The 17,829-nt window shown below is 42.6% G+C and overlaps 1 protein-coding gene across 1 annotated transcript; it reads left to right on the forward strand.

Annotated features, from left to right (window-relative positions):
• Positions 1-4,604: 4,604 nt before the first annotated feature.
• usp11 (ubiquitin specific peptidase 11) lies at positions 4,605-17,820 on the forward strand. The gene is made up of 21 exons (XM_024137132.2): positions 4,605-4,793; positions 6,474-6,583; positions 6,670-6,800; positions 7,269-7,386; positions 7,496-7,641; positions 7,844-7,905; positions 8,147-8,246; positions 8,345-8,518; positions 8,643-8,801; positions 8,926-9,150; positions 9,241-9,324; positions 9,465-9,559; positions 9,668-9,874; positions 10,019-10,146; positions 10,265-10,795; positions 12,235-12,305; positions 12,420-12,532; positions 13,157-13,306; positions 14,393-14,508; positions 14,588-14,676; positions 14,775-17,820. The coding sequence occupies exons 1-21, from the start codon at positions 4,684-4,686 to the stop codon at positions 14,943-14,945; spliced, it is 3,090 nt and encodes a 1,029-aa protein (XP_023992900.1). The 5' UTR covers positions 4,605-4,683; the 3' UTR covers positions 14,946-17,820.
• Positions 17,821-17,829: the final 9 nt, after the last annotated feature.

Raw genomic sequence — 17,829 nt, forward strand, 5'->3', positions numbered from 1 at the left:
GACCATAACTACAGTGTTATTTTTTAAAGGGAAATCCTAAAATTACTTTTTCATTTGTACACCTCTCATGGTTCCTTGGGCATTTTTGCATGTGCACAGAAGAAAATATGAAATTTGTATATGATAAAGTATACACATTATAGACTTGATTCAAATAATGATGTAAATAGGGTGTGTATAAAGGTCATGGCAAAAACATGTCTGACTTATGTCTGAATTAAATGTACTGTATGTGTGATGCAGATGAGAGCATGCATATGATCTTCATGTCTTTAAGCACAAAGACTCAGAGTCCTACAAAATCCGCAGAAAGCTAAGGAAGGAAGAGCAGCCATTCCTAATATCCGGTGGGTTCCCATGTATTGTCAAATCATATCAGCACTGATATAGAGCACAACACAGCTTCATTTTCAGTTAAAGTTGTCATAAATGATTAGTTTTGTAACATTGTGTCTTTGCATATATGGTGATCACAGATGACAAAAGTATTGCTTGAATAATGGCATCTCAATTTAATCTCAACATAATTGACAAGGAAGCAATGTGCATTGTTGATGACAGGACATCTATTTATCAGAAAAAGGGTTCTCTCCCATTACCAGAAGGAACAAAGTACTGTACATGTAATTTTGGCACATACACTTTAGACATGAGGCACACTGAATATCTGGGTGCATATTCACAATACTTTACCCGACAGAATAGTTCACTATACCCATGTGGTGATTAACAGAATCCATGACATTGATACATTATCATGGCTGCTACTTCTATGATTGGCAGAAGGTCTACAGACGGAACTTAAATTAAAGCACAAAAACCGATAACAAAAAATAAACTAGGTTCATAATGTGTGGAGAAGCAGCTTCAATTATATTTTGGTTTAAGCCTTTAATAGCTCATGCAATCAGTGCATTAAAACAAACAACAAGGAAATGTTCTATACATTAAAAGGTTTTCTGCTCTCTACATACAGTGCCAAGTATGGCATAAAAGTAGAATACAAGTAGAAACCATCTTGATTGTGACAAGTTTCATTATTTATGTCATGCTTTATGTATGGTGCTATCACCTATTATTTATCAATACGTTTCAATTAGGTTATAAATATGCCACAATACCATTAGTGATTCTAAATAAGGCATTAGGAAGAACCACTTAGTTGTTTATACATGCAAAGACTGCAATGTCCTCCTCTACACGAAACTCAGGTGTTTTATTTTGCATTTGGATAAAGGACAATCTCTCATTGTAAATGTCACTGTATGGATCGTTCCTATTTGTAAAAAAAAAGATGTTTCCTTAGGACAGATGCAAGATTTAGGCATAAAGGTATTATGTTCAATGTATGCCTATGACTTGCCTAGTTAAATAAAGGTTAAATAAAAAAATCGAATAAAAAATGCCTATGATGATGCATGTTGGAATAAATGTTTTGCAATGAAATGATTCAGCTTGACTTTAATTTGTGCACATTGCAGACACTAGTACGGTATGCCTTTTAAATGATGTACAGTTAATCAATGTTTTACCCTGAAAGGTAAGGAACATAACTGCATAAATAACTGTTGTGCTCCATCAGATTCATATTTATGACATTCATCCGATGTCTACTAGTAAAAGAAACGCAGGTGTGACCAACATCTTCACCTGGAAACAGAGCGTGACCAACATCTTTACCTGGAAACAGAGGTGTGACCACCATCTTTACCTGGAAACAGGTGACCAACACTCTTTACCTGGAAACAAGAGGAACAGTGTGACCAACATCTTCACCTGAAACAGGGGGCGTGACCAACATCTTTACCTGGAAACAGAGGTGTGACCAACGTCTTTACCTGGAAACAGGTGACCAACATCTTTACCTGGAAACAGAGGGTGTGACCAACGTCTTTACCTGGAAACAGGTGACCAACATCTTACCTGGAAACAGAGGTGTGACCAACATCTTTACCTGGAAACAGGTGACCAACATCTTTACCGTGAAACAGGTTGACCAACATCTTTACCTGGAAACAGGTGACCAACATCTTTACCTGGAAACAGAGGTGTGACCCACCATCTTTACCTGGAAACAGGTGACCAACATCTTTACCTGGAAACAGAGTGTGACCAAACATTTTACCGGGGGTGGAAACAGGTGACCAACATCTTTACCTGGAAACAGGTGACCAACATCTTTACCTGGAAACAGAGGTGTGACCACCATCTTTACCTGGAAACGCAGGTGTGACCAACAACTTCACCTGGAAACGCAGGTGTGACCAACATCTTAGTTATGCCTTCCTCTGCAATGAAGAATATTGACATACAGGAAATGATAGGATATCAATTTGCCATAAACGTGTGCAGATTCTCTTGAGGATGTGAACTATTTATGGATACAAAAAGGCAGCATGGCCATGAGGTGTCAGTGAATTCTAATATCCCCAGGGTTCTAACACTGCAAAAGATACACATGGGGTTCTGCAAGCCTAACACTCTCAGACCAACACCAAAGCTTGTTTGCATATTTAACAAATAAGGGCAGACAGACATGAGACCAAACTGCTGAAAATTTATTCCCACACTACAGGTGGCTATATCGATCTGCTAATACAGGACTAGTAAAGGCCCACTTTTGAGAAAATCATTGTTTTCAAATGTTTTATTTATTCTGATTTTTTTACGGGGTGCTGCAGCACCCTCAGCCCCAATACTACCTGAGGCTTTGGACATCCATTGTGATTGCAATTGGTAGTCAATTTCTGCAGCGTGCTACAGTGGGGAAACTGAGACTTAGTCCTCACTAGGTAACTGTGTAATTATGGATGCAGGTATTAGAGATTAATGTAACTACGATAGTCATAGGTTTGGGTTCATTGTTTCAAATGCAATCAAATAACACCTTTAGATAAGTCTGACCAGACTCTGAAGCAGCACTTACAACTGATCATAACTACAAATCAAATCAAATCAAGTTTATTTTATATAGCCCTTCGTACATCAGCTAATATCTCGAAGTGCTGTACAGAAACCCAGCCTAAAACCCCAAACAGCAAGCAATGCAGGTGTAGAAGCACGGTGGCTAGGAAAAACTCCCTAGAAAGGCCAAAACCTAGGAAGAAACCTAGAGAGGAACCAGGCTATGAGGGGTGGCCAGTCCTCTTCTGGCTGTGCCGGGTGGAGATTATAACAGAACATGGCCAAAGATGTTCAAAATGTTCATAAATGACAAGCATGGTCAAATAATAATCAGGAAAAATGTCAGTTGGCTTTTCATAGCCGATCATTAAGAGTTGAAAACAGCAGGTCTGGGACAGGTAGGGTTCCATAACCGCAGACAGAACAGTTGAAACTGGAACAACAGCAAGGCAGGTGGACTGGGGACAGCAAGGCAGTCATCATGCCCGGTAGTCCTGACGTATGGTCCTAGGGCTCAGGTCCTCCGAGAGAGAGAAAGAAAGAGAGAAGGAGAGAATTAGAGAGAGCATACTTAAATTCACACAGGACACTGGATAAGACAGGAGAAGTACTCCAGATATAACCAACTGACCCTAGCCCCCCGACACAAACTACTGCAGCATAAATACTGGAGGCTGAGACAGGAGGGGTCAGGAGACACTGTGGCCCCATCCGATGACACCCCCGGACAGGGCCAAATAGGAAGGATATAACCCCACCCACTTTGCCAAAGCATAGCCCCCGCACCACTAGAGGGATATCTTCACCATGCCCATAGAATGAACCCTAAAAGAAGGAAAGCTAGGAATATACAAAAACAGCCTTGTTACTTATATTTCAACCACAGAGGAAATAGGTAATGTTTTTACTTACAAATGTTTTTACCAAATGAGTGTATAGTGCCATCTTGTGCCTATTATGAAAATGGCATTCCTCCATGATATTCTCTCCAATATCATCATCCATTGACCACACTTCACAAATCATGTGTAATTTATAAAAACGTATCTTACACCAGAACAGCCTATGATAGCCGCCCTGTAGGAACGCATATTACGGACAATCAAGAGGCCTGGAGCGCCATAACCACAGGGTGGCTGGTTCAAGCTGCACTATATTTTGCATTTTAGTCATTACGCAAACGCTCTTATACAGAGCGACTTACAGTAGTTGGTGCATTCATTTTCATACTGGACTCCCGTGAGAATCGAACACAACCCTGGCGTTGCAAGTGCCATGCTCAACCAACTGAGCCACATGGCACCCTGCATTACAACTGTTCCCTTATCAGGTAATACCAATGATGTATATAAACGTGTGGGGTTTATACACATCAGTGATACACTAGTACAGGTATACAGTTTCTCAACCCCATGGGCCCAATAGGTGGTCCTCGTTTTTGTTCTTGCCCTAAACTGATAAAACTAATTCAACTGATCAGCATAAACCATTCTGGCCGTCCCCAAGGAGAGATATGGGAAACACTAACATTAAAGAATGAAGTGACGATTGGATTCATAATTATTGACATATTGAACGTGTGACCTCTGGATACAATATCACCTGCTTGGAAGGAAAACACTCACAAGTCAAAAAAAAAAAACTTCTGCATTCAAGGATGTTGTCACCATCAAAATACTTCCTGCTTCCTGAATCATCTCACCAAGGGTTTCTCCACATAATCTATGCGGTGGTTGACTTCAGTGTTTTTCTTGCAGATTCTGATATTTATGAGTTATCATGGCTACTACTACTTCAGCTGCGGTTACAGAACCTCCTGGATTAGAGACTCAACGCAAAGAAATCGAGTCTTTACTTCAGGAACATGAACTCCGTGCAGGGGATACTTGGTAAGACTAAAGATACTTAAACTAACCCGCCCTCTGCTCTGAATTTAAACCCTACACTGATGTACCGACAACAAATAATGACAGTGATGTCTTTGCTGTTGCTTAGATGGCATATATCGTAATCAGCATAATTTAGCATTATCTTTAGATAATGGCATTTTTTAATTGCCAAATGTGTGTTATTACTCTTGCCTGAAATATATGCGCTGGTGTTTGGAATGACGTTTGATCACTGCGTTAGCATTTTAGGGAGAGCATGATGCGGAAAACTAGCTAGCTAACGTTATGTCAACTCACGGTAGTTGTTTGGTTAACCAACTAGTTAGTTGGATTGTGATGCTATTAATACGATTAACATCACGTCCCAGACTCCCAGCTGACATAGCCTGTTGGGACATATCATGGCAAAGTTTTGGCTGTAGGAAGCAAGCTTACTAACTACTGTAACATTAGCTAGTTACACTGCCAGCAGGCTAGCCCGCCTGTTAGCTGTTACGCTAGCTAGGAGAGGGACAGGTATCTAGCAACTTGCAATCCTTTCGGTTTAATGTCAAATTATTGGCATTCTGTTTGTTTTCTAAAGTTTACAGATTATTCTGTGTTGTCCCTATTATTTTGAGCAAGTGGGCGCTATCTAAATTAGCTAACTACGCTGGCTACGCTTGCGTTCCTTCATACCCGTTAGCTAGCTAGCTGGCTGGTACTTTCGTTTTTGGTAGCAAAGTTTCGTTTTATCCGGTGGTAGGAATAGTACCCAATTGTCATAGTTGAGTTGAAGTAGAGACATCTTAATAGAAAATGACTCAAGTAAAAGTCCTCCAGTAAAATACTACTTGAGTGAAAGTGAAAGTATTTGGTTTTAAATTGTAATTGTTAAGTGTCAAAAGTAAAAGTATAAGTAATTTCACTTTCCTTATATTAAGCAAACCAGACGGCACGATTTTCTTGATAAAAAATTAATATATATTTACAGACTACCAGGGGCACGCTCCAACACTCAGACCTAATTTACAAACAAAGCATTTGTGTTTAGTGAGTCTGCCAGATCAGAGGCAGTAGGGATGATCAGGGATGTTCTCTTGACAAGTGTGTGAATCGGACCATTTTCCTGTCCTGCTAAGCATTCGAAATGTAAGAAGTACTTTTGGGTGTCAGGGAAAATGTATGGAGTTAAAAAGTACATTTTTTTTAGGAATGTAGTGAAGTACAGATACCCCCCAAAACTACTTAAGTAGTACCTTAAAGTATTTTTTACTTAAGTACTTTACACCACTGGATTTATCAGTATAACACCCAGATGAGGAATGATCGCTGCTACCGTTGTGGTTATATAAAGGTCAGGAAATCTGTGTGAAAGAATGAAACACCATTCAAGTGCTGTTTTGTCCTAACAAACTCAATTTAAAAAGGGAATTAGACAACTAACGTTAGCTAGGTAGCCATGATTTGCCAAAGGTTAGCTGCCCTAATTTTGAAATATCCATTCCTGCAATTGTGAATTTTCCATTATAGCTAGAATTGTATCAGTAAATAAACCAAATGCACCCCAATCAGAAAAGAGATTGCTGTAATGATAAAATACTAGTCTAGGGGGATGTGATGTGGAGTTGTTGGTTAATTAATGTCAGCAGGCAAAATATAAGTCTCCAATTTAGCTGTTCCTATAACTAACACATGCAGGTACCTGGTGGAGAGGCGATGGTATGAGCAGTGGAAGGAGTATGTGGAAACAGGAGACCAGAACTCCTCTTCTTTCCCTGGACAGATTGACAACACAGAGCTGTTTGAGGGTGAGTGTCACATCACAAATAGGTCCTGTAACAACAGAAGACAGTATTAAGTCAGAGACAAATCATGATGATTATGATACCCACAGAACTGGATTCCTACCATCTGAAGGAGCGTCTAGTGGAGAATGAGGACTTTGTGTTGATCCCTGCTGAAGCATGGCATAAGCTTCTGGCCTGGTATGGCATGGTAGAGGTCCAGCCTGCCCTGGAGCGGAAGGTAAATGGCAATTCCACAGTAACAGTGACACTGAGACTCAGATCTTTCACTGTGAAATGTATGTCAAACAAAAAACAATGATTGCGAAGTTAAACAAACAATACAACTCTATGCACAAGGACTACTTTTAAAAATGTCCACTGACAATTTGACAAAAACACATTTATTTGAAGAACAGTGCAGATGCAAAGTTTGGTAACAAAATGACAGCACACCGTCATTCTGTGACCAAACTTTGCATTGGCACTGTTCTTCAAGTAAATTCATGTTTGTAAAATGTCACTCTGTTACTGTGGAATTCCCCCAAAATAGAATGGTCACAGAGATGCAGAGAACCTGCAGAACCTATGGTCAAATCATATCATGTTGTACTGACTCATGTTGCGGCTATGAAAAGACACAACTTCCATTGAAGTGTTTCATTTGTATTAGGCAATACATTGCCTGTTAATGCGTGGTCTGTTTCAGGTGGTGGATCTGCCCAGCCTAGTCAAGGTTGAGGTCTACCCTGTGGAAATCTTCTTGTGCCTCCATAGCAACATGGAAAATGTTGTGACGGCACAGTTTAGCCGTGCAGATCACATCCGTAAGTAGAAACGCATTCAAAAGATGCGTTAGTAGCTATGCTGAGTCGTTGTGCACCTCATATATATATATATATATATATGTGTGTTTGTTCATGTTTTCCCCTTCAGATACGATTCAGAAGGTGATGATGAAGCAGTTTGATGTGGTGGAGGGGGCAGAGACCCGGCTGTGGATGAAGAGCTCAGACACCAGCTGTGAGAGGCTGAGGAATGTCCACGTCAGAGTCCTCGACTCCTGCCTCAGCTCTGGCATGGTATGTCTGTTACCCTGACTGTCAGTGCTTCGCCCCTCATCCCACACCACCCCACACCTACCTGCTCCCCTGACTGTCAGCGCTCCGCCCCTCATCCCACCCCTCCCCACACCTACCTGCTCCCCTGACTGTCAGCGCTGAGATACAGTGGTAGTGTGTTTCAATGGCAACTGTGTTGTAACATGTCCTGCCTGCATTGCAGACGGTGATCATGGAGATGAGGAATGCAGATGGTACCTGGCCCAGCTCCAGACCGCAGATCATGTGGGGGTTCTTTCTTTTAACCATTTTTCTTTCTTTGCTAATATTATCAGTGTGTCATTAGAGAATGTACCGTTGCTATTGTAGCAACGCAGTTTTGTGGTAATGGTGATTCCCATATGTCGGATAATAAAACGTGTTGTATCTGTAGGAGTCTACACTACCTTTTGTCTTATTGTATTATTCAGTATCATTCAGTAGATGATATTTAGTAGATGATAGTTTCTCCTTCCCTGTCTTGTAGGAGGAACTCTGTGGAGGAGCAGGACTCTTACCGGGGCCAGCCAGGAGTCTGTGGCCTCACCAATCTGGGAAACACATGTTTCATGAACTCTGCACTGCAGGTAAGTCATCATTACTACATAATGTGTCAATGCTGTACCTAAATGCAGGGACCTGGTCTATGATGGATGGATTGTGTTCCTCTCTATGCTCTGTCCAGTGTCTCAGTAACACTCCTCCACTGACGGAGTACTTCCTGAGGAATGCCTATCTGGAGGAGCTCAACTTCACCAACCCCCTGGGCATGAAGGGGGAGATCGCAGAGGCCTACGCTGACGTCATCAAACAGATGTGGTCGGGGAGGCACTACTCTGTGGTTCCCAGGATCTTCAAGGTAGTTATCAGTGTGTGACACTCTGCCCACAATTTTATAATCAATTAAAAAGGCTTGTCAGTCTGTCATGCTAAGGTGTTACCATGCATACCTTGAGAACCTCGTGTGTTGTTTTTCATACCAGACCAAGGTTGGTCACTTTGCCTCCCAGTTTCTGGGCTACCAGCAGCATGACTCCCAGGAGCTGCTCTCCTTCCTGCTGGACGGGCTTCATGAGGATCTCAATCGGGTCAAGAACAAGGAGTACATCGAGCTGAGGGATGCCGCTGGCAGGCCTGACCAGGTAACAGCCTGTAGTGGAAAGAGGGCAGGGAGAATAATAGTAAAATACTGTACCACCATGGCTCTGCAAGCTGTAGTAGACCTAAAAGGCATTTTCACACTCACCCTTTGACCTCAACGTTCAGGAAGTGGCAGAGGAGGCATGGCGTAACCACCGGAGACGGAACAACTCCGTGATTGTTGACACCTTCCACGGCTTGTTCAAGTCCACCCTGGTTTGCCCCGAGTGCCGCAAAGTGTCTGTCACCTTTGACCCCTTCTGCTACCTGAGCGTTCCCTTGCCTGTTAGCAAGGACCGGGTAATGGAGGTATTCTTCGTCTCTCTGGATCCTGTGGCCAAACCTGTTCAGGTACAAGATTCATCTTCCTGTAGTTGGCCCTACATCATGCTTTTTATATGTGATCATGTGTATTGATTTATTTGTTTACTATCCCACCAGCATCGCTTGGTTGTACCCAAAGCGGGCAAAGTGTTTGACCTGTGCTCCGTTCTCTCGGAAATGACCGAAATCCCAGCCAATCAAGTAAGACATAGTTTTAAAGTCACTGTGAAATAAACAGTAGCCTCTGGTAACTATTATGTCATTCGTCACATGAAATGTTGAGTTGATACTGACCTGTGGGATGACATATTTGTGTCTCATTTCCTTATTTCCTATTTTAGATGGTTGTGGCCGACGTGTTCAACCATCGCTTCTATAAGCTGTACCATGCTGATGAGTCTCTAAGCTGCATCCTGGACCGGGATGACATATTTGTGTATGTAAAAAAACAGCATTTACCTCCACACCAAAAACATACTTTTGGGGTCTGTTCCTGTTAGCTTCAGCATCTCCCCTGACACCTGTCTGTGTGTTTTCCTGATAGGTATGAGCTGAACAGAGGCTCTGTGGAGGAGGAGGGGGATGAGGTGGTGCTGGCTCTGTACCTGAGGGAGCGCTCCCACTACAGGGACTACGGCTCAGGGAGCAGCAGCTACGGGACGTCCCTTTTCGGACACCCACTGCTCATGACCGTGCCTCGAGGCCAGTGCAGCCGCGACGCCCTCTATCATCTCTTCCTGCAGCGGCTAGCGTGAGTTACTGTCACAGCCCAAACATCAGCTAAAATAGGCAATGCTTTAGAATGGAGGCTCTTATCAAGGTTGATTGTGATAACTGGTTGTAAAGATGCTGTACTGTACTGTGTCTGAAAGATGGTGCGGTGATGTTTCCACAGGCGGTATGTCCGACCACCAGATCCCTCAGAGGAGGTGGAGGAGGAGGATGAGGAGGAGGGTGAAGATGATGATGACGACGATGAGGAGGAAGAATTGTACAAGACCCAGACCAATGGTGTCAGCTACGGTAACTGAGCTCTAAAATTCTCACTTAGCAAATCATTGATACGCTGGACAGAATGGATTTCTACAAACTCACGATTTTACTTAGTGTCTCCACTCCACAATGTTGTCTGTCTCCACAGATGACGGCGAGAATGACTGTGAGAGGCCAGAACCCTCCAAGAGAGATCACTGTTGTGATGGTGTCGGCCAAGGGCCTGCTGTGACCCAGACTCAGCCAGACCAGACCCAGGAGTCTGGAGGAGAGGCACAAGCTGACGAGGGGGCCAGCGGTGAGGTCAGGGCAGGGTGCAGCACAGAGGATAGTGCCTCGGCATCCTGCAGTGCTGGAGCCAGTGGTGGTGCTGGAGCCAGTGGTGGTGCTGGAGCCAGTGGTGGTGCTGGAGCCAGTGGTGGTGCTAGTGTTGATGCCAGTGCTACAGGCCCAACAGACAGCCAGCAGGGTGCAGGCCACCAGCAGCAGCAGCCATGTGAGGAGGAGGAGGAGAGGGGTGAGTGCCCCCCCTGCCTGCCACAGGCCAACGAGAGGCAGGCAAAGAGAAAGGGCTGCGAGGCCAGACGGAGGAAGCTGCTCTTCTCCATCCAGGCGGTCAACTCCAACGGCACCACAGAGAGAGGCATGGGAGAGGACGGCAGTGCCTTCTCTTTTAGCTGTGAGTCTCAGACATCACTTTCACACTGTCAACTGCTTTGTCACTCCTGTAGCTAGGCTCATATACACTGTGTATACAGCAGTATGTGGACACTCCTTTAAATTAGTGGATTCTGCTAGTTCAGCCACACCCGTTGCTGACGGGTGTATAAAATCGAGCACACGGCCATGCAATCTCCATAGACAAACATTAGCAGTAGAATGGCCTTACTGAAGAGCTCAGTGACTTTCAACGTGGCACCGCCATAGAATGCCACCTTTCCAACAAGTCAGTTTGTCAAATTTCTGCCCTGCTTGAGCTGCCCCGGTCAACTGTAAGTGCTGTTATTTTGTAGTGGAAATGTCTAGGAGCCACAACGGCTCAGCCGCGAAGTGGTAGGCCACACAAGCTCACAGAACAGGACCGCTGAAGTGCATATCGTGTAAAAATTGTCTGTCCTCGGTTGCAACATCACCACCGAGTTCCAAACTGTCTCTGGAAGCAACGTCCGCACAAGAACTGTTCGTCGGGAGCTTCATGAAATGGGTTTCCATGGCCGAACAGCCACACACAAGCCTAAGATGTGCAATTCCAAGCGTTGGCTGGAGTGGTGTAATGCTCACCACCATTGGACTCTGGAGCAGTGGAAACGTGTTGTCTGGAGTGATGAATCACTCTTCACCATCTAGCAGTGCGGCGGACGAATCTGGGTTTGGTGGATGCCAGGAGAACGCTACTTGCCCCAATGCATAGTGCCAACTGTAATGTTTGGTGGAGGAGGAATAATGGTCATGGTTCGGGCTAGGCCTCTTTAGTTCCAGTGAAGGGACATCTTAATGCTACAGCATACAATGACATTCTAGACCATTCTATGCTTCCAGCTTTGGAGACAATTTTTTACATTTAACTATGCAATTCAGTTAAGAACAAATTGAGTTGACGGCCTACCGTGGAACAGTGGGTTAACTGTCTTGTTCAGGGGCAGAACGACAGATTTTAACCTTGTCAGCTCGGGGATTCGATCCAGCAACTTCTCGGTAACTGGCCCAACGCTCTAACCACAAGGCTACCTGCCGCCCCACAAAGCGAGGTCCATACAGAAATGTTTGTTGAGATTTGTGTGGAAGAACTTGACTGGCTGCACAGAGCCCTGACCTCAACCCCATCAAACACCTTTAGGATTAATTGGAACACATACTGCGAGCCAGGCCTAATCGCCCAACATCACTAATGCTCCTGTGGCAGCAATGTTCCAACATCTAGTGGAAAGCCTTCCCAGAAGAGTGGAGGCTGTTACAGCAGCGAAGGGAGGACCAACTCCATATTGATGTCCATGATTTTGGAATGAGATGTTCGACAAGCAGGTGTCCACATACATTTGGCCACGTAGTGTACTTTTCCTTTGTTTTGGAGCTTAGCAGCTGGACATTTGATGTAATATTACTGTATCTCTTTCACAGCTCAACCATATGTAGCCATGGACTGGGATCCTGAAATGAAGAAGAAATACTACAACGAGAATGAGGCAGAGGTATGTGTGAATAATGCTTTACAGTATATGTGTTATTAAAGTGTGAAGCTATTAAATGTGTTTGGGCCTGCTTGCTGGTCATTTAGCTAACTCCAGAACTCCTTCCATCCACAGAAGTATGTGAAACACCAAAGCATGGAGGTCCCTCACCAGCAGACCACAGTGCAGCTGCAGGAGTGCATAGAGCTCTTCACCACTGTGGAGACCCTGGAGGAAGAAAACCCTTGGTACTACTGCCCCACACCTGTTATTTCTATCTATCCTACCCTATCTATCCTCCTGTGCCATTGGAAACTATTCAGGCCACTTGACTTTTTCCACATTTTGTTACGTTACAGCCTTATTGTAACATTGATTAAATACAAAATAAAATTCTCAGCAATCTACACACAATACCTCATAATGATAAAGCGAAAATTGGTTTTTAGAATTTTTTGCGAATTTATAAAACATAAAAAACAAATACCTTATTTACATAAGTTTTCAGACCCTTTGCGATGAGACTCAAAATTAAGCTCAGGTGCATCCTGTTTCCTTTGATCATGCTTGATGTTTCCTCAACTTGATTGAGTCCACCTGTGGTAAATTCAATTGATTGATATCTACCTACAGTAGATATCCAAGTTAAATAAATATAATCTGTCCATCTACAGTATCTCTCTCCATCTACAGTATCTATCGATCTCTGTCTAACAAGAATGATGTTGAATAGAGTTATAATGTCAGTTTTCCCAGGAAAAGATGTAGACTTAATATTTTTACATCAGTAACATATTACAACTTACTGCTAAATACTGTTGTGATTTGTGTGCAATGGTCTTCTAAAGATGTGTTGCATGTGTTTGCTGCAGGTACTGCCCAATGTGTAAGAAACACCAACTGGCCACAAAGAAACTTGACCTGTGGTCACTGCCGGAGGTTCTCATCATCCACTTGAAGCGCTTCTCTTACACCAAGTACTCCAGGGAGAAGCTGGACATCATCGTTGACTTCCCTCTCAGGTTAGTTACATCCTGTCTGTGTCTTCTATACTGAACAAAAATGTAAATGCAACATGTAAAGTGTTGGTCCCATGTTTCATGAGCTGACATAAAATATACTTTTTCATACACACACAGTAAGTTTATTTCTCTATAACTTTGTGTACAAATTTGTTTACACCCCTGTTAATCAGCATTTCTCCTCAGCCAAGATAATCCATCCACCTGACAGGTTTGGCATATCAAGAAGCTGATTAAACAGCATGATCATTACACAGGTGCACATTGTGACAATAAAAGGCCACTCTAAAATGTGCAGTTTTGTCACACAACACAATGCCACAGATGTCTCAGGTTTTGAGGGAGCATGCAATTGGCATGCTGACTGCAGTTATGTCCACCAGAGCTGTTGCTAGAGAATTTTATGTTAATTTCTCTACCATAAGCCGCCTCAACGTCGTTTAGAGAATTTGGCAGTACGTCCAACCGGCCTCCCAACCGCAGACCACTTGTAACCATGCCAGGCCATGACCTCCCCATCCGGATTCATCACCGTGTGGGATCGTCTGGGGGGGAGAGACCAGGGGGAGAGACCAGGGGAGACCTGTGGGATCGTCTGGGGGAGAGACAGGGGGAGAGAGCCAGGGGGAGACCTGTGGGATCGTCTTGGGGGGGAGAGACAGGGGAGAGACCAGGGGGAGAGACCAGCCACCCAGACAGCTGATGAAACTGAGGAGTATTTCTGTCTATAATAAAGCCCTTTTGTGGGGAAAAACTAATTATGATTGGCTGGGCCTGGCTCCCCAGTGGGTGGACCTATGCTCTCCCCCTCCCAGGCCCACTGGCTGTGCCCCTACCATGTCATGAAATCCATAGATTAGGGCCTAATGAATTTATTTCAATTGACTGATTTCCTTACAGTTAATATAACTCAAAATCATTGAAATTGTTGTATTTATAGTTTTGTTCAGTATAATAATAGACATTCTGTCCACATGTTTTAAATGGGGAGGATGTCAGTGTGACTAGTGTAAACTCTAAGTCACTACAGAGTTATTAGTGTTGAGAGGAGCTATCCTAATCCAACCCTATTGCTCTTTATTACAGACACCTCGACTTTTCAGGTTGTCTGCTGAAGAAGACCGGTACAAACGGAGAGCCGCCCAGCCGATATGATCTGATAGCAGTATCCAACCACTACGGCGGACTCAGAGATGGACATTGTGAGACGCTGCTTTTGTATATCATACTTTGATATATGCCTTCAAGGCAGTGTTTAACTTTTCTCTCCTCTCTCGACAGACACCAGTTATGCCCGGAACAAAGACAACGGACAATGGTATTACTTCGATGACAGCAAGGTGACATATGCAAGGGAGGAACAAATTGTGGTAAGTTTAGCTAAAGGACAGCTGAGAATTATTTATAAATTTTTGTTGTCTTGCAATGTCATGATCTCCCCTCCTTTGCCTATACCCTCCACTTCTAGACCAATGCTGCCTACCTCCTGTTCTACCACCGACAAGATAAGATTCGCCAGCCCACCTTACCCGCCCCCTTGGACAGCTCCTCTCCCACCCAGCCTGCTGATGATGTCACTTCCCCCAAACACGATGGGATGGAGGGAGCCACTCCCTGTGTCAACATGGAAACAGACTGAAGCAGATTTGTTAGTGTTTTTTTCTCTTTTTCTTGAGTTGATGGGGCTTTTTGATTTTGTATTGTTTTATTTCTTTTCTATTCCAAAAAAACTTGAACCTTCTTCCTCTGTTCTGCATTGAACAAGGAGTGAGAGGCTAGATTCTCAGGCCGGTGGAGAAGAGTGAGGAATACAATTTATTCTTTTTTTAAATTTAATTATTTTGGAAATATTATCGAGTAAATCTGGGGAGACCAATATAGTACAACATTGAATGATGAAATCTGTCATTGCTTAATCAGACTAAGGTATGCAGTGTTTGTCTATGCTGATGCCAAATGGACCTCTTAGTGATTGGATATAGTCAATCATAATTTAGGTGATTCAAGACCTATGAATTGTGAATATCTGTGCACCACTATCTATCTGTACTGTGATGCACTGCTGGAAAGATGACCTCTAACTTTGATCCACTGCTGTGCTTCTCAATTGAGCTCAAATCGAGGCAGATTTCCTTGAGGCTGTTTGAATAGAATTTAACGCATTTTGCTCTAGAAGGTAAATCACAATGTATGAGGTTAAAGGCCCAGTGCAGTCAAAAACTTGATTTCCTGGGTTTTATATATTTCCTCATTATGAGGTTGGAATAATACTGTGAAATTGTGAAAATTATGCCCTTTTGGTGTAAGCTGTTTTGAAAAGAAGACCTGAATTTCAGCTTGTTTTGCATGGGTGGAGTTTTGGCATGCCTGGTGACATCACCGGGCATTATAAGTTAGACCAATAACAGAGTTTCAAACCTCCCTACCAATAATGGCTAGTTTTCAGGATACATATCCCTCCAACTATGGCGCGTTCAATACAACTCGGAAATATCTGACTTCAGTGCCTTCAAGACAACTGAGAACTCTGAGAAGAAGAAAAACCCTGACTGGTAAAAATAGTTTTGAACGGTCATCCACCTCGGAATTCCGAATCGGAAACTGTGGCATCTTTCTAGAACTCCGACTGTCTGATCACTGACATCATGATTTGACCTCGCCCCTCCATTTAAAAAAATAAATACAAAATAAAATCACAGTAAGGTACTTAACTGTTACACAGAAATGATTTGATATTCAGATCATAACAGCTGCATTGAAGGGAAAATCCACTCAAAAGCTATCTTTTGGCATTTTTCCATTAGTCTGCTGTTGATACAGCAAAATGCATCATCATGATGATGTGGTCAGTGACACTTTGCTTCTTGAATGTCCAATATCTTGAAAACTTGACTGCTGACATGGAAAACATTTTGTGACTGTGTCAACAGTGTACTATTGAAAAATATACCAAAATATATATATTTTTTTGGAGTGGATTTACACTTTAACAGCATGGATAACCTGGTTTCAGTTAACTCCTGATTTTAAAATCAGATTACATTCTCTGTTATCTTTATATCAAGAACTGCATTAACCAAAACACTGCAATGTGATTTATATGGAACATAAAGGTAAAGAAAACCCATAGTATTAGAAGCAGACACTTTGAATACAGTTGGAGGCGCCGTGGCGTTGTATATTTTCTCTTGCGATCCATTATTTGTTTTTCATTGAATTATCAGACACATAAATTGGGCATCTTGGTGCTCGTGGAGATATTTCATTTCTAGTTAGGATTAGTTTTCCACTATCAACAGTGATTTTGAGATAATCTCTGGTGCAGGACATAAACAGATGCATATTTTTCGGATTCAAATATAATTTGTACTCTCTTAGTAGAAGCAAATAAATGGCTACATCTTTAAAATTAGATATTAGTTTTATTTTATTCTGTGCAATTTCTTAATGACGAGCAATGGATAGAGAGCTCTTAAATGATTTTTTAAAGCGCATCTGTACAGTATTTTTCTATTGTAATAAATGTATTGTCTTTGGTCATCTGATTCAGAGACAGGGGCGGGGTGAATTAATTTACTTTGTTAATAGATTAAATATTTTATTGTATACTCATCTTTTGATATTAATAAATGATGACTATAGCCAGTAGGCATGAGGTAGATTTTACACTTTTACATGACATCCTGGCTTTCCTTATCTTTTTTACCAGTAAATGATCAGGATTTATAATTCGATCTAAGGTGGCTGTGAGAGCTGGTTAACACAAGCCCTTTAGAGATGTAGTTTAGATTGGGCTGTGGCCATGCTCTGAATGGCAAGGCCTGCTTAGTTTGGGATGTTCATTATTTCCCTGAGAAAGCAATATGCAGTATGTAGTTGTCAATATGCAGTTTATAGAAACTGGAGCGGAAGGCCATTATACTGCCTAAAAACCTGTAAAAGGTCAATCTTCATATTTTTGTTTGTTAGAATCACATTGCTACAATATGTTCAGGCACAAAAGGTCAGCACACACAAGGTTAATGCCAGCCAGCCTGACTACACAATTATCTTATTCACCAACACCCGTTTGGTCTGAAATTGCTGTTCAAAACATAAAGCCATTTTGTACGATGGAGTGACCGCAATGATTATATTCTTGTATCAACACACGATTGGTGATGCTGCAGTAAATGTCTGGGCTTTTAGTGGGAACAGAGGCACTCTCCAAGGTAGTTTAGTGTTTTCTGAGCGATCTGGAAGAGGCCAAGCTGCCATCCCAAACATATTCCTTGGTCCTCCAGAACTACTTAACATCCAGTACGATACATGAATGTCCACATTTAGGATGTTGCAGTGCACTGAATACTGTACCCCCTTTCTTATAGGTGAAGTTTTCATATTCATACGTTAATGAAAATGGGCATTTCACACCTGCATCATCTTCCCTTCTGTTCCAACGTTGCTTTGACACAATGCAGTGAAGTTGCTACTTTGCGATGAGTATGTAAAATAAAATGTCTGATTCATTCTTATACATTGTA

This window comes from Salvelinus sp. IW2-2015, unplaced genomic scaffold (assembly GCF_002910315.2).
Source record: "Salvelinus sp. IW2-2015 unplaced genomic scaffold, ASM291031v2 Un_scaffold1113, whole genome shotgun sequence".
Taxonomy (NCBI): domain Eukaryota; kingdom Metazoa; phylum Chordata; class Actinopteri; order Salmoniformes; family Salmonidae; genus Salvelinus; species Salvelinus sp. IW2-2015.

What these genes read in the sequence shown, in the direction of transcription:
- usp11 (XM_024137132.2), top strand. Translation starts at nt 4,684, where the DNA reads ATGGCTACTACTACTTCAGCTGCGGTTACAGAACCTCCTGGATTAGAG. An exon ending in TCATGAACTCTGCACTGCAG is followed by an intron (nt 8,247 to 8,344) that starts GTAAGTCATCAT and finishes TGCTCTGTCCAG; the next exon opens with TGTCTCAGTAACACTCCTCC. An exon ending in CCGAAATCCCAGCCAATCAA is followed by an intron (nt 9,325 to 9,464) that starts GTAAGACATAGT and finishes TTCCTATTTTAG; the next exon opens with ATGGTTGTGGCCGACGTGTT.